This window comes from Ursus maritimus, unplaced genomic scaffold (assembly GCF_017311325.1).
Source record: "Ursus maritimus isolate PB19 unplaced genomic scaffold, ASM1731132v1 scaffold_18, whole genome shotgun sequence".
In the NCBI taxonomy this organism is placed as follows: Eukaryota; Metazoa; Chordata; class Mammalia; order Carnivora; family Ursidae; genus Ursus; species Ursus maritimus.
In genome coordinates this window covers 54,363,437-54,379,328 of record NW_024424230.1, presented here as the reverse complement: position 1 = coordinate 54,379,328, position 15,892 = coordinate 54,363,437, and the positions used below count along the sequence as shown (strand labels likewise).

General features: G+C 37.7%; 1 protein-coding gene across 1 annotated transcript in view; it reads right to left on the bottom strand.

Moving 5' to 3' along the window:
• ARHGAP28 (Rho GTPase activating protein 28) overlaps positions 1-15,892 on the bottom strand; it is a 199,904-nt gene that overhangs the window by 41,987 nt on the left and 142,025 nt on the right. The window contains exons 6-10 of the mRNA XM_040632704.1: positions 9,272-9,356; positions 6,856-6,998; positions 4,339-4,504; positions 4,141-4,232; positions 2,034-2,111 (exon numbers count right to left, since the gene is read on the bottom strand). Of these exons, the coding sequence (XP_040488638.1) occupies positions 2,034-2,111; positions 4,141-4,232; positions 4,339-4,504; positions 6,856-6,998; positions 9,272-9,356 (564 nt within the window). The remainder of the gene's footprint in view (positions 1-2,033; positions 2,112-4,140; positions 4,233-4,338; positions 4,505-6,855; positions 6,999-9,271; positions 9,357-15,892) is intronic.

Below are 15,892 nucleotides of genomic sequence, written 5' to 3'. Positions count from 1 at the left end.
TGCCTATAAGAACACTCTGAAGGAATTATTAGCCTTTGGTAAGCATTTTTCGGTCAAAGATTTAGCTAAAGAAACGGTGTTAAACTTCGTGCACACAACAAAGGTTGTACAATGCTGTCACCTTTTGATTATTTTGAAAAAGACAGTTTTAAATCATCTCCATTATGTTTTACACACACACACACACACACACACACAGGGGAGCCAGAAAGAATCTGTGCAAATACCGCTTCCCAATTATGGAGGGGAGGTTTAGAGGAATGAGGTCTAACTGTGTCTAAGAAATTTGTTTCTCCGACTTCATTTTGGTTCTCTGACTCTATAGATAGGACAACTTTCATCTTCTGATCCAGGGTACATATAACAACCATACTTATGAGGATCGAAGACAAAAAGCAGACTCAATTTAGAAAGAACACACCTTGAGGAACCATTAGAATTTTCTTGCCTTTCAAATGACTTTGTTCCAGCCTCTAGCGATCTCTATTCCCAGGGAAGTGACAGCTCTCCAAATGCCCCAATCCTTCCTGCCACTGGCAAAATGGTGCACTGCTCAGACCTCCTTCACAAACGAATTATCTGCATAAAATAATGCAGGAGACTCCTGACGGCTGACTCTGACAGCAGTCAGCACCCGCTTGTCTGCCTCATCCCCTTCTTCACAGGAAGCCCGAGCAGTGCCTGTGGGTGTGGAAGCTGGTGCCGGGCCCCTCGGCCTGGTGAGGGGCTACTCCGAGGGGCAGGGAAGGCCAGCGCCAGCCCTGCATCTGGTCTGAGGCGCAGCTTCCCAGCGTGGCTTCCTCCCCTGCACCCTTCAGAAGCACTATGCCTCTTCTACTCCTGACTCCACCTCAGAATCGGCCTTCTGGAGCTTCCAATACACGCAGCCTATTTATTCTCCATTTCTACTTACAAAAACATCGCATCACACTTCTAAATAAAAACTCTGATATTTCTGATACAAATAGAATTTCCCAAAACATGTACCAAAATGAATTAATGAAGAGATGCTCTCCCACCTCTACACATTGCAACCAAGTTAATTTTTCCCTCATCCTGAGACTTTTTTTCCCTCAAGGACTGATTTTAAAACTGCTCAGGTTCTCATGTCTACCAGCCAGGGAGTGATTCCAGGGCAGAGTGAAACTCCTCACTGTGATGCCCCCCAGTAGACAAAGTAGGATATCTTACTGGAAATTCATGAGAAAAGTTTTTCTTTTTAGTGATTCTTTCCTTTATGGCACTGCGGCGTTTGCCACTACATAGAAGTAAGGAAGCAAAGCAAAAGGAATCACACTACACAGGTGGTTTTATATAGAAATTAACATTACCTTCAATAAAACTAGGTTTTAGAACTACTGAGTGAACTGCAGTAGTGAAAGCCATTCCTACATATTCTTAAAAGGACTTTCATTAAAAAGATAGCCAAACAATGTTCCTAAGTTTAAAGCAACTGATAATAGGGGGCACCTGGGTACCTCAGTCAGTTAAGGGTCTGACTCTTGATTTCAGCTCAGGTCATGATCTCAGGGTTGTAAGATCGAGCCCCACATTCGGCTCTGCACTGGGCGTGGAGCCTGCTTAAGATTTTCTCTCTCCCTCTCCCCTGCTCTAAAAAAATAGTACATAAAAAATAAATAAAGCAACTGATACTGGAAATAAGGGCTCATGTAATATTGGCTTGGTGAATTCCATGACTGAGCAGAACACAGCAAACTAAAATGTTTCACCCAGAAAACAGTGATGGGACATTTCAACTTTTCCAAACTAAAGGTAAGCAGCAGTTTTTCATGGTGAATTGGTGGGTTGTTTCGCTGTTGCTGTTTTTTTTACTGATGTTGTTCTAAAAAATAAAAGGATACACAACTCAGGATCATGGAACAACATTTAATCATAGGTATCCAGCAACACTAGGTAGGGTCAAGTGGTCCTATCAACAACAACAACAACGAAGGACTTGATACCTGGGGCCTATGTAAACTGGGTCTCGCTAGCTTAGGTCTCCCACTAGAAAGACAGAAAATATTCAGTACCTTGACTTTGGCAGTGCATCCCGAAAGTCGAAAAATTCCTTCAGATTCCAGGCCCGATTCCTCGACTTTCTCAAAAAACTAAAAGCAATGATACATTATAAAAATGAATACCTCCATACAATGATAAACATCTGAAATAACAGTGATGGTGACAACAATAAATAAATTCCCATGCATATACACGTTCCTGGGATTTGAATGCTCTGTGAAATGTTCACAACCACCTCTAAGGGCAACAGTAGTTTCCCATCGTGATAATGAAGATGATATTGTTAACGTAATAACATAACATTTATTGTGCACTTACTGTGTCCGATGTCTCTTTCTCAGCACTTTGCCATCTATTAACTTATTTAATCCTCACAATAATCCTACCACACAGGTGCTAATCGCATCCCGTCCAACTGCTGAGGAGACCGAGGCACGGAGAGGCTAAGTGACTTATTTGTGCTTACACTGTAAGAGGAGGGTCCAGAGTCTCTGCTATTTTCCCTTCAAGAAATGGTGCTGCCTGAACTAAGGTAGTTCTTATAGGTTGGGAGAAAAATGGATATTTAGGCCAAGGAAATATGTCCATAAAAAAAGGCTCTCCTGTAGGAGTGGAAGAATAATACCTTCAGCTGTCTTCAATGAGGAATAGTTGATACCAGGAATAGCAATAGCTAACATGCATGGAGTTGCTAAGATGATATAAATCCAGACTTAGTTGAACTAGCATTTACTGTGTACTTTCCGTTGGCTAAGTTACACGCTACGTTTTTGCAGCTACATAATAATATAAATTCATGTGCTGAATCTCCTCAGTCTTAGATTATTATGCGTTGTCTTCAAACTCTGTCCTTTACACAGAAGACAGAGGTCATCATTCTAGTTCTAATTCAAGGAAGGAAAGAAAATCTTTGTGTCACCATGGACTTCGGCCGTGGACATATGCTGCGCTCCCTGTCGCCCTTCCTCCTGGCTGGCTGTACGTTCCAGGGTAAGGTGTCTCACCCTCCTCTGCCTCAGTGGCCTCAGTAGTAGAAGGGAGATGATAACACAGCCTGCTCGGGCTGCTCCGTGCTGACTGCCCATGCTAGCATACGGCGGCACCTGCTCAGGGGAAGCACCCTCAGATGCCCTGTGCATGCTGGCATGTCGCCAGCACCCTCTGGCTCTCTCATCACCGTCCTCTGCCATTATCAGCAGCAATCAATCGCCTGACTTGAGAAGTTGCTCAGTCTGAGGCCCTGACAGCAAAGCTTAGAGAGTACCCTGTAAAGAGCCGTGGCATTGTTACTGTGAATAAGGTAAGTTTACGTTTCCTCAGTCAATATTTTTCTACATTACTTAAAAACTCAATTTAAAGTGCAACAAGATTTGTGTTTAGGGCTTGGGATTTTAAATGTGCCACTGGATGTCACTGTTGAATAAATGCATACTTGAGTAAACCAGTGTAAATTGTTGGCTATAAAAAACATTACTTAAAATTAAATCATCTATTGAGCAATGATGGTCACAGAGATACTGGTGGATGACAGTTAAGGTAATATCATTTTTCAAACTCCCTTCTACCAAACTTCTTCTTTATCTAAATGTATCCCATCTTCTTAGTCATACCTGAAAAACCACCAGAAAAGTGGGTTTTAGGCTTTATGGGGCTTTGTTTGGCAAATTCTATTTAAATGATTACACATACATATTTAAAAATATCCAATCTGTGATAGAACTTGGCAAATACTAAAATAATCAGTAAATGTACAGCTGATAACTAATGGTCATCTTGTATTCTGCAGAGAATATTCAAATACACACACAAACATATAACACACACAAGTAACCTTTAGAAAGTACTTGGAAAAAATAAAACAGAAGGAGGCCATGTGAGAGAGCATCTGTGTCCATCACCTGATGCTTTATAGTCCGACAGTGCAACAGGCAAAAGTCTGCAGCAAGGCAAACTGGTTACAAGTGCTGTAGGATGCTATTGGAATGCATGAAGAAAGCTGAAAATCACCAAGGGTTAGTGTCTTTAAATATACAAGACAATTCATTAGCGGGTTCACAACTCCAAACTGCAAGCAGGAGGAGGCTCTATTATTTCCCCAGTCATTTACATTTCACTCACTTTTTGTAACACCAGGGGGACCTTCACTCCAGGGTCCTTCTTTCGGTCATTGTCTAATAGGACTGTAAGTGGAACTCCAAAAATACCATTATCTTCATTGTAAAATGGAAAAGAAAGAAAGAAAAAAAGAATCAGCAAAGCATTATCTTATTCCAGTGTGTCAAAGTGTTAAAATCAGAAGAAACCTGTCCTAACTACCTCGTCCTTTTACTTTCTCAGTTTTGTTTCTTTTCAGTTGAATTCCAAAGGCATCAAAAAAGGCGGTCAGTTCAATCAGAGAAAGATGGCGGATTTTCTTCATATCTTCAGCAGACAGATCTCCTGCTTCAGTTAGGCCGAATCTGGTTTTCCGGACAATAAATTTCTAAAATACATATTGAAGATATTTATTTCTTATGGCAAAGGAAAATTATTATCCTTTCATTCAAATGCCACCTGGACATTCTAAATCTGTATAGCAAAACATGCTACTTGTAAAAAATCTCTGAGAAGCAAGCTGTGTCATAGAAAGATTATGAATGATTTTTAGAACATTTGCAGAACACTCTTGAGCTAAAGTAGAAACAAAACAGTGGTCTGAAGTGTACTATCACATTGTCATCACAACCATGAAAACATCTTTCTTATAAGAAGCATCCTGTGTTGTCCACTGATGTCCCAGGCACCATATGAAATGTACCTAGCAGGGGTACGTGTGACACATGTGCACAAAGCCCAACAGCTAAGTGCTCCCGGAAGAGCTTCTGATGTATCTCTTCCGGTTGGGGGACCATCAGTCCTTTAATCAGGTATGACCCATTCTCTTCTACATCCTCTAAAAGACTAATCTCCCCGTTGAATGTGATGTACAAGGCCTGCTGAGACAGTAGTTATTCTACCTTAAACCTCAAATTCAGATATTAAAAGTCCAAATATTTCTAAAAAAGAAAAATACATAGAAAGTACCAAATAATCCCACTATCATTTTGAGACAATGGAATTGCTATATTTCCCATTTCCACAACAGGAAACAAAATACAGTAAAATGACAACAACAACAAAAAACCTCTTCAACAATCTAGATATACTGCGAAGACTATAATAAGTAAGACCTTTTAAGAAATAAATTGTTCTTATATAATACCTACAAGTATGCTTTGCTCTCAAAAAATCTGGTATGGAAAAAAAAATTGCTAAAGTAGAAAAATCCCAGGTATTTCAATTACAAAGCTTTGTACATTCTCTATAGGGGCTCCCTCAGAGCTTTCTTGAGGTTTTTAAACCATCCACTCCTTCATTCATTTGTTCATTTAGTCAACTGCTCTGTGAAAACTCAAATATTTTAAAAGTGAAACAACAAAATGTAGAATGTGGTTTGGGGCATACCTTGTCCTATAAAAAACTTAGTTGTTTTACCTTCTTTCTGAGACCAAGGCCCCACACAACAGTAATATATAGCAACAACAACAGAGACAAGAACCGCAATCATTCATTGAGTAATTACCACTTGCTAAGTCCCATGCAAAGTTCTTCAGGGAGACTGACCTGCACCCCAGGTGACCCAAATCTCAGGAGCGTACAGCCTGAATGAAGGAACTGGGGGCCGGCATCCTCTCTTGGATGACTTTCTCTAAAGATAGGGAGGAATGCCCCTGAAACCAGAGTCCCACTGGATTCCTTCTTTTGCCCCAGAACACCCCTGTGCCCTCCAACATAGAAGCTGCTTAGGGACAGGAGGAGTTTTAGAGTTTGACATATGTAGGTTTAAATCCTGTCTTAGCCTCCTACTCGCTGTGAGGCTTTGGATGTCTAACTTAGCTTTTTTGAGCCTCAGTTTTTTAGCTGTAAAATAGGAGCAGTCACAGGGTGATTACAGTGAGGATACCTAGCACAGCACCAGGCTAGTGGAAGACACTCAGAGAGGCTTACAGTTCTTCCCCTGCCGTGTTGCCCCCCCCACCCCGCCCATCATGGGGTTGTTGTCTGGGAATGGTCCAGGCTGCCCAGGCAAAGACTCTACCAGTTTTTATATGACTATATGAATGATCGTTTAGCCCTGAAACTTCCTGAGCCCTGCTGCTCATCATGCCCCAGCTCTGATCATAACAGAACATTCAGGGCTCTACATCATGAACTCTTCACAAATGCATTTACTGAGTAGCCTACGGATCAATGTAACGTAGTTCTCGTAGTGGGCTTTCAGGATATGATATCCTGGAGATACATAGATATATATTCTGAGGTTTTCAGGATAATGAAGAATATAGCTCTACTTGCCTATTCTGTAATAATATTATAAATTCTTGAATCTATTTTTGATGAATTTTTAGTGCCTGTTCTGCAAGTGCTCACTTCTTGTTGTAATGACTGTGACTTTTTGCAGTAACCCCCACTGATATGTGGCTTCTAGAGGCACAAGTAGGTATATAGTTAGAATCTCCATTAACTTATAAGTAAGGATATAAACTGTAGGAAATCACACAAGCCAGGAAATCCTATTTCCTCTGTAAAACAGTATTCAAGCATATACTCTCACAACGCTTCCTCAACCGAGTGCTGCTAGGTACAGCCTGGCAGGCAGGCCGTGCACTGCACAATAGATGGTGCCCTGGTGTTATGCAACACTGATGCCTGCTCTCTCCCTACACACACACACACATTAAAAAAAAAATCCTAATTTGTCCCATGGAAAAGTCATAGGAGATTATTGGAATAACCATGAAAGGTTTTACATACAGTTAAAGCATAGTCCTCTTTCTTAAAATCTGACTTCTTAAATTTACTTCTTTTTGGCGCCTCCGTAACCATTTCTGAATAAGATACTTCAAAGGACAGCTCTTCAGTTTCTGGTGGAATTTTGTTTTTCAGATAATCGTCATCTAAAAAAAAGGATGTATAATTTTTTATATGCCATTTAATCAATAAATATCATGTACTGTAAAAGAAGCACAAAATATTTCTAAGTTAACCTATAAGCACATCAGAATGTTTACATCCAAGGAACAGAATCAGACTCACCTAGAGGATTTCAGTTAAACAGTAATGTGGGGTCATCGGACTTCCATATGAATGAATTTCTATAATCATTATCCAAACAAACTTTCTATTTCATCTAATGTTTTTAATCTTAGATTTTTATATCTCATGAAAGGCATTGAGGATTACTAGAGGAAAGCCCACAAATGAGGTATTTCTTCTATATGTTATGATATTACAATTAAGTCCATCTAAACCCAATGTTCCTACTCCTGGGGAAGCAGAAGCTTAAAGGAAGAGGGAGAATGGGCAAAGACCCCACTAAAAAATTCACTTTTCTTGTTGTTTCTCCCAAACTATGGGATGTTTGTCTCTTAGGATGTGTTCAAATTCAATTTGGACTTTACTACTAGGTTTTTTCATGTAAATTGATCCAAATTCTTGTGATTTGATTTGGTTACCTGACCTCCTATGCTGTTTATTAAGAAAGAGCCAAATGGGTGACAAGAAATGTCCCACATTCTCCGAGGGTAGTTTGAAATTAAGACAATAGATTCCTTGGCCAAAAACAAGTGAATCAAGAAATCATTTGAGTAATCCTAAACTATGACTTCTGACTAAGATTTGGGGTGACATCTTTTTCTATTGCCTGTAAAAACTGTTCATATGCAGTGAAAAAAAATATGATTTTAATAAAAAAGAGAACTCATCTCTTTTACCCTCTTCTATAGACAGTGACTAAAGGAAAACCAAATAGAACAAAAAGAATAACAACAACGAAAAGAAATAACAGAAGACCTAATTAATCTTACATTAAAGGTTAATTGGAGAAATTTGCAAATCAACAGATTTTAAAATTTTTAACAGAAACACTAATCAAAAATACAATAAATGCATACAGTAAAAACATAGGAGATGGCCAAGGAGGAGTTTTGATTTTCTCTCACCATACAGAGGTTTGCATTTAAAGTGGAAGAAGACTGATTTTTAAATAATACTCTAACTTCTTTTTTAAAAAAAGATTTATGTATTTGAGAAAGAGAGAGAGCACACAAGTGAGTGCCTATGAGTGGGGGAAGGGGCAGAGAGGGAGGGAGGGAAGCAGACTTCCTGCTGAGTGAGGGGCTCAACACAGGGGTACTCAATCCCAGGACCCCAAGATCACGACCAGATCTGAAATAAAGAGTTAGACACCCAACCAACTGAGCCATCCAGGCACCCAATAATACTCTAACTTCTTAAGGCTCTATGGACAGATTCTTCAGAGTGCAGTGATTACAGTGTTCCAAACCACCAAATCACCCCAAGCAGACATTTATATTTTAGTGGCATGATTTGAACTGAATAACAAACATGAGAACACTTTCATCACCCCAACTTATTTGAATTTTGAAGCTAATGCTGAAAGTATGAAGTTCTGTTGTATATGAGAAGGAGCACATATTTAGGGAAAGTTCAAGTCTCACCAAAGTAGAGCCCTGAAAGAGCCTATTTTCTATGTGGAGGATTTTGCATTCCATACTGAGCCCATTTGATTATAAAAAAGAGAACTCATCTTTTTTACCCCTCTTCTATAGACAGTGACTAAAGGACAACCAAATAGAACAAAAAGAACAACAACAACAAAAACAAATAATAGAAGACTTAATCTTACATTAAAAATTATATGGAGAAATTTACAAATCAACAGATTTTAACATTTTAAACAGAAACACTAATTAAAAATTCAAAACTGAAGTGGAAAAGGCCCAGTTAAAAGCTAACCCTGTAGCCTTGTATGTTGGAGCTGCTCTGGTGTTATATACTCTTGAGCATAAGTAGAGATTTTTGGAAGTGTCTTACTCCCTGGCCTACTCGCAGCTATTAAGCAGATCCAGATTACTTGTGAAAGAGACCTCAAATCAAAGACACCACCCAAGTGAGTAGTTTCTAAATGATGTGATGGTAGTGAAGGAGAAAAAGGTTCTGCTTCCAATTTGGCTCAATTAATTTTGTCTGGTGTGACAGAATAGGGTGTTTGGAGCTGGCAGGGAGTGAGTGCTGGAGTGATAGAATCCAAATGGGAAAAAAAACCCACACATTTTGCCTTGACAAAGTCACTGCTGACTGTACTGAGTGCCAGAACAAAAGCGAAAAGACACAGCTTAAGTTCAATATAGAAGGATGTGTCACTCACCACTCACTGCATTCTGAGCGGACTGTCCAGGGTCTACAGATCCGTTGGAATGAACTGGTGGAGCGGGAACACTCTCAAGTATGGACTGTGAAACAAGGGAAGACGAACACAAGACATTTAACCAAATAAAAGCATGCTACCCCCCATTCCAATCTGATTTATGTTCTGCCGTTTACAAAAGTTCTTTTCACACAAAGCAATTCTTGATTTCATACAGGGCCTGCACCTGATTTCCTGTTTCTGTGTTCAGTCCAGACCTGTATAACTCACACAGGTTTCTCAAGAGAGAACTGTGTCAAGGTCAAAATAACTGTGTCTTCTTAGCTGTTGATAATTTGCTGCTCATACCCTTCCTAAGACGTAAAAATTACAATGACAGATGTCACATAGTTTGACAATTACAGTATTTGTTATTCTTGATGTGGTGGTCACACGTATTGGTCTTAAATTTCAGGTGATGACGTAGCTAGACGGCTAATGGAAAGGACCGTGAGGCCAGATTTCTGGGGATTCTAATCCAGCCTCTTCCACTTACTGCGTGATTTTGGGCAAGTCACTCAAGTCCTCTATTGCTTAATCTCCTAATCTGTAAAATTATGATAATAGAACATATTCAAGCAGTATTATGAATTTTAAATGACTTGTTCTGTAATCACATCAAACAATATCTGATACACACTGAGCACAATATGAGGGTTGGCTACTGTTAATAATTAGCATATTAATTCCTCCATGACAAAATACAGAGCGATAATAACTACCAAAAAAAGTATGTTTTCTAGTTCAGTTTCTAATTTGCTACTTTCTTCACCAAGATCCCACCAAAGCATTGTCTTTCCCTGCAATATTATCAGAAGTTGAGTCCTTTCCTTTTTTTAAAAAGATTTTATTTATTTGAGAGAGACAGACAGCATGGGGGGCTGGGCAGCAGGAGAGGGAGAAGCAGACTCCCTCCTGAGCAGGAAGCCTGATGCCGGGCCAAAGGCAGATGCTTAACCAACTGAGCCACCCATGTGCCCCAGAAGTTGAGTATCTTTGTAAAGTCCCATGAAGCAAGTCAACTGCTCAAGTCTGGATGGGTATTAGTAAAAAAAAAAATTATACACAAATCCTACCATTTCTGCCAATATAAATTTTAATGTGGTAGTTATTATCTATGAATGTGTGTGATGATGAAAATCTGCTATTCAATTAGCAACCTTTTATGTACTATTCACTATAAAGTCTGTTCATTGTTTCCCCAGAGCCTGATGTTATTTCTTTTATTCTCATATTTATTTAGCAATAACTGAACACCTGTTTCATGAAAGATTCTTTATCATGTGCTACAAATTACACAAGGGAGTCTCGAATTCTGAGCCTTGTCTTCTCTTTTTCCAATTTTATTTCAAAGAAGATGAAACACTTGTAATTATGTAAAAATCATGTAAATACATGACCAATTATTAAAACATAGATTCCCAATTATTATAATTGGTAGAAGAATGAAAAGACATAAAAAGGTCGAGAGCCATACACTTCATTGTCCATCAGATTATTGGTAGCTCTAAAAAAGAAACTGCAGAATAAAGATTACTGGTACACTAAAATCCTTAAAATTATATGGACCACTTGGTCTTCTGAAGTTTTTCAAAAAAAGAAATGCTTTCTCAAACTTTGAAATAACTCACCTATGGGAGACAACACCCTTGAAAACTGAGAGACATTTATTTAAAGGCTGACTGATGGTGTGGATGCTTGAGCCTACTAAATGTCAGTTTCTTAATCTGTGAAGTGGAGAAGTGTCCATCTGCTGACTTGATTTCCTGGCCTCTAGCCAGCCCTACTGGACTGAAGGAGTGCCTGCCCTCTGTAATGTAAATTATTCTGGGGCTATCTTGGGGGAAGACAGAAATTTAAATTGTGATCCCTGCTCTTGAGCTATTATTTATAATGAGGAGTACAGAGTAACATTTATGGAACATTGTTAAAAAACAATCAACCCACTGTTAAGAGCTAATTTCTACAACACAACTATGTGTTTATTGGAGGGTAATGGAGAAGAAAGAGGTGCAGCCTGGAAGGGTTTCACCCATAGGCAAGTGAACCTGAGCTGGAACTCAAAGCATGATGGAGAGGTCTTACAGATGCAGAGGGGGCTGGCAAAAGCATTCAGGCCCAAAATGAAGTATAAATTTCAGGTATGGAAATATCCGAAACATTTCCGCTATATGGAATTATGGAGAGACTGGTTTGCCAGGAGTTGAGGCAAGGTATTAAAAAAAATATGAGAAATAAATTGGTCAAGATAGTCAGCTCAAATTATGGAAGGCTTAGAAAGCCAGGTAGAGAAGTTGAGACACTCATAAGGGTTAAAACAAAACAAACAAAGGAACATTCCTGTGTTAAAGTAGGGGAATGATGTGGTAAAAATGAAAAAGGAGGAGAAGACGGCCAATAAATGGACTTTAAGTTCTTAAATATGATGAGTGAAAGGCTAGGTGCTTGATATTTATAGTTTTAAAACGTCTACTCATCCATTAAACATATTAACACTAGCATCATTTAAAATTTTTCACTAGTTATTTTAATACATTTGAAATATTAACGCCACTCCCATTTAAAGCACACTTCCTTTGCTTGGCCATAACAGATCCTACCATTTCCTTATGTGCCCAACCACAAGAGGCTGGGGTTTCAACTGGTGAGGAAAGGCAAGGTTTTCCAGCCAATGAAGCTTGCTCTGCCAAATCACACAGCACTGGGATTGGAGAGTAGAATATATGGGGGATGATTACTTTGAATTCCAACCTATAGAAGGTTGAGTTCTCTCAAAACTAGACTTGACTGTACGATATTTCCTCCACATGAAAGAAACACCATACCTAACATATTTCATATTCATTACTCATAAGAGAAATTCACTAACTCAAAAGATGTTTCTGACCTTCCTGACTAGCTGCTGCTTTTTTTTCTCAAGGTTTGAGTTGGTGTGTTATAACTTTATGTATTAAAAAGCTGCCTTGAGTTAATACAGATAATAAAGTTCCCCTTCTTCCCCTTCTGTACCTGAGATTAGAACTGATAAATCTACATCTCATCAAATTCTCCAGAGATAAATGTTTATTTTTTAAACTGAAGTATAATTAACATGCAGTGGTACATTAGTTTCGGGTGTCCAATATAACGATTCAACATTTCTATATATTTTTCAGTCTTTATCGAGGTAAGTGTACTCCTCATTCCCTTTACCTGTTTCACCTAACCTCCCACCCATCTCCCCTCTGCAATGCCACTTTGTTCTCTGTACTTAAGAGTCTGTTTTCTGTCTCTTTTTTATTTTGTTCATTTGTTTTGTTTCTAAAATTCCACATATGAGTGAAATCATATGGTATTTGTCTTTGTCTGTCTGACTGACTTCACTTAGCATTACACCCTGTAAACCCACCCATGCTGTTGCAAATGGCAAGATCTCATTCTTTTTTATGGCTGAGTAATATTGCACTATATACAGGTATACCACATCTTTATCCATTCATTCACCTGTTAAGGACATTTGGATTGCCTCCATATCTTGGCTATTGTAAATAATTTTGCAAACACAGGGGTGCATATAGCTTTCTGAATTAGTATTTTCTTTCCTTTGGGTAAATACCCAATACCCCAGAGATAAATAAGTCACATTCACTGACAAATATGCAATCAACTTCGAAAGAAAACATAGTAAAAATTATAAAATCTATCCAAATGCAAATTTAAAGGTATTCCAATAATATTTTGGAATAAAAATTAAATCACATGTGAAATTATAAGCTAAATGTTAGACAATAAGAGCATTAAATTTCAAAAATCCATGATAAAAGCTAAACTATTATTCAGAGATTAACTCTCAGCCTTAAATGCAAATAAGAAAGATTAAAAATAAGTATGTATAATCCAAGAGACTAGAAAAAATTATACAAGTAGAACCAAGAAGGAATGAAAAATTAATAAGGATTAAATAAATTAATACAATAGAAAAAGTAGGCTTCATTAATTAAAGGTAGTGACTTCCTAAAAAATATTGCTGATACAGGCAACTATTTACAGTTGTAATTAGGATAAAAGACATAAATATTAGGAACAAAAAAGGAGAAATAGCTACCTCACAGAAAATTTTAAAATTATACACCTAAGTAAATGTGTGTATATTTGTATATATGTGTGTATACATAAACAACAACATATATTGAAAATGCTAAATAAACTGAATGTTTTGCTACAACAAATATACATTACCAAAACTCATACCATTTGGGATAGAAAGGAATTTAACTCCAAAACCATATCCATTGAAAAAAGTAATCAAAACACTATGTCTATACCGATGCCAGGTCTTAGAGGTTTCATAAACAAATTATAATACAAACTTAAATACAACGGGTGTTACAGATTATATATTTACTCCAAATTTTAATACTTGGCTCCAAAATACTGAAAAAAGATTCAAAGTTCTTAACATATTTGTAACAAGATTAGTATAACTCTGTAACAACAAACAAAATTATATATAGGCTAATCCCCCTATTAGAATCCTACTAATAGAATAGTTGTTAAAAATGCTAAAATAGTACAAACTGACATTCCATAATGTAATAAAAGAATAATATAACACAAGTAGGGGTTATCTCAGCAACAAAATTATACTTCAATATTAGAAAGATCTATCAACAGAATTTCCTAAGGTATTTGCTTAACAAAGAAAAATATATTTATTGTAATAGATGATGAACAATTACTTTATATAATTCAACCGCCATTTCTGATAAAAACAATTACAAGGCTCAGAAACCTAGAACTAATGTTCTACTTAATAATGAAACTTGGAAGAATTCATGAGAAAATCAAGAACTTATCAAAAGATCACCATAATTATTATTCAATGTAACAAGTGATTATGGTCAGTCCAAGAAGACAGGGAAAATAAATAAAATGGCTTTTTTTTTTAAGATTTTATTTATTTATTTGACAGAGAGAGAGACAGCCAGTGAGAGAGGGAACACAGGCAAGGGGAGTGGGAGAGGAAGAAGCAGGCTCCCAGCGGAGGAGCCCGATGTGGGGTTCGATCCCAGCACCCTGGGATCACGCCGAGCTGAAGGCAGACGCTTAATGACTGAGCTACCTGGGCACCCCAAAATGACTATTTAAAGACTGAGTAACAAAAACTTTCACTATTTCAAGTGATTATCTGTACAAACTATAAAATCAAATGAAAAGTTCTTAAAAGTAAAAAGAATTTTCAGAAAGGAAGCTATAATAGTGCTGTGAGAAACAAAAAAATTTACTTTCCTTACATCTCTGCAAAAACAAACTAGAAGATAAAAAAACTTACCATTTTGAAATGTCAAAACTATTAGGTTCCTAAGTAATTAATCAATGAAAAATGTATATGGGAAAAAATGTAAGAAAGAATATTATGAATTTTTATTGAAGGACAGAAGATATAAATAAATGGAAAAACACCATTATTATTTCTCAGTGAGATAAGTCAATATTTTAAGATGTGAATTCTCTCCTCAACATTAATCTTTAAATTCAATGAAGTTCTTAGTGAAGTCCTAACAAGATTTATTTAATGGGTGGTTATAACATTATCCTAAGTTCATCTGAAAGTAAAAGTCCCTGAGAAGAGCAAAGAAAAATTTGATCCAGAACAACGAGGGTGAACACATCCGAGGAGATTTCAGAAACAAACCAAAGAGTCATAGGAATTAAGAGAGACCCCGTATATAGATTTCAGTTATCATAAAACTGACGTTTCAAATGTATAGAAAAGATGAAAGATAGGAAACAAACAAACATACCAGTATTGGTCAAGCCACAAGTCAGGTTGCCTACTTGAAACCATTCCACAACACAAACTCCAAAGGGCAAGTTGTTGGGACCCTCTGAAGCCTTGAAGATGACAATAAAATGTCCCTGGGAATTTATACTGCCAGGTGAGATTTACTTTACAAGAGACATGACCAGAGCCCTTGAAGCCCTTGCTAGCACTTCACTGAATTAATGGAAATCTTATCATGTAGAAGAAACTTCAGAAGCAAACTGGGGTGCCAGTGGCTCCTTATAACCAAGAAGCAGAGAAGTCAAAATGTATTTCCCCCATAAGAAGTTCTGGAATGATTTTCAGTACAGATGCAGTAAGGGTTAAGTTCTCCTCTGTGGGCTGACTACTCTAGCAACTAATTTGTTTAACATTTCTAAGTAAAGATATTCTGAACAATCCAAAGTAAGTTACATTGGAAACAGGTACCAATGAGATTTTTTTGAGTCTCAATACTGCTGAAACTTTTATTGATATCACAATCAGCATTCAATCAGTTTTCAGAAGAACAAAATCTGAATGATTAACATACTCCAGGAGACACTATCTGTAACTGCTGCATACGATCACCGTCTCTCTCTTAGACTCTCAAACTTTCAAGAATCCTATGTGCAGACGATGTGTACCTAATAAGGACTTGGTGAATGAATGAATGGATCAACGAAAAGCCTAGAAAACAAGGCCAACCCCAAATCCTCCTCAGCAACTCAATTATGCAACCATTCTGCTTCAAGGGTTACTTGGTGTGTGCATGGAACCACATGCAGTCCTTTGTTGGC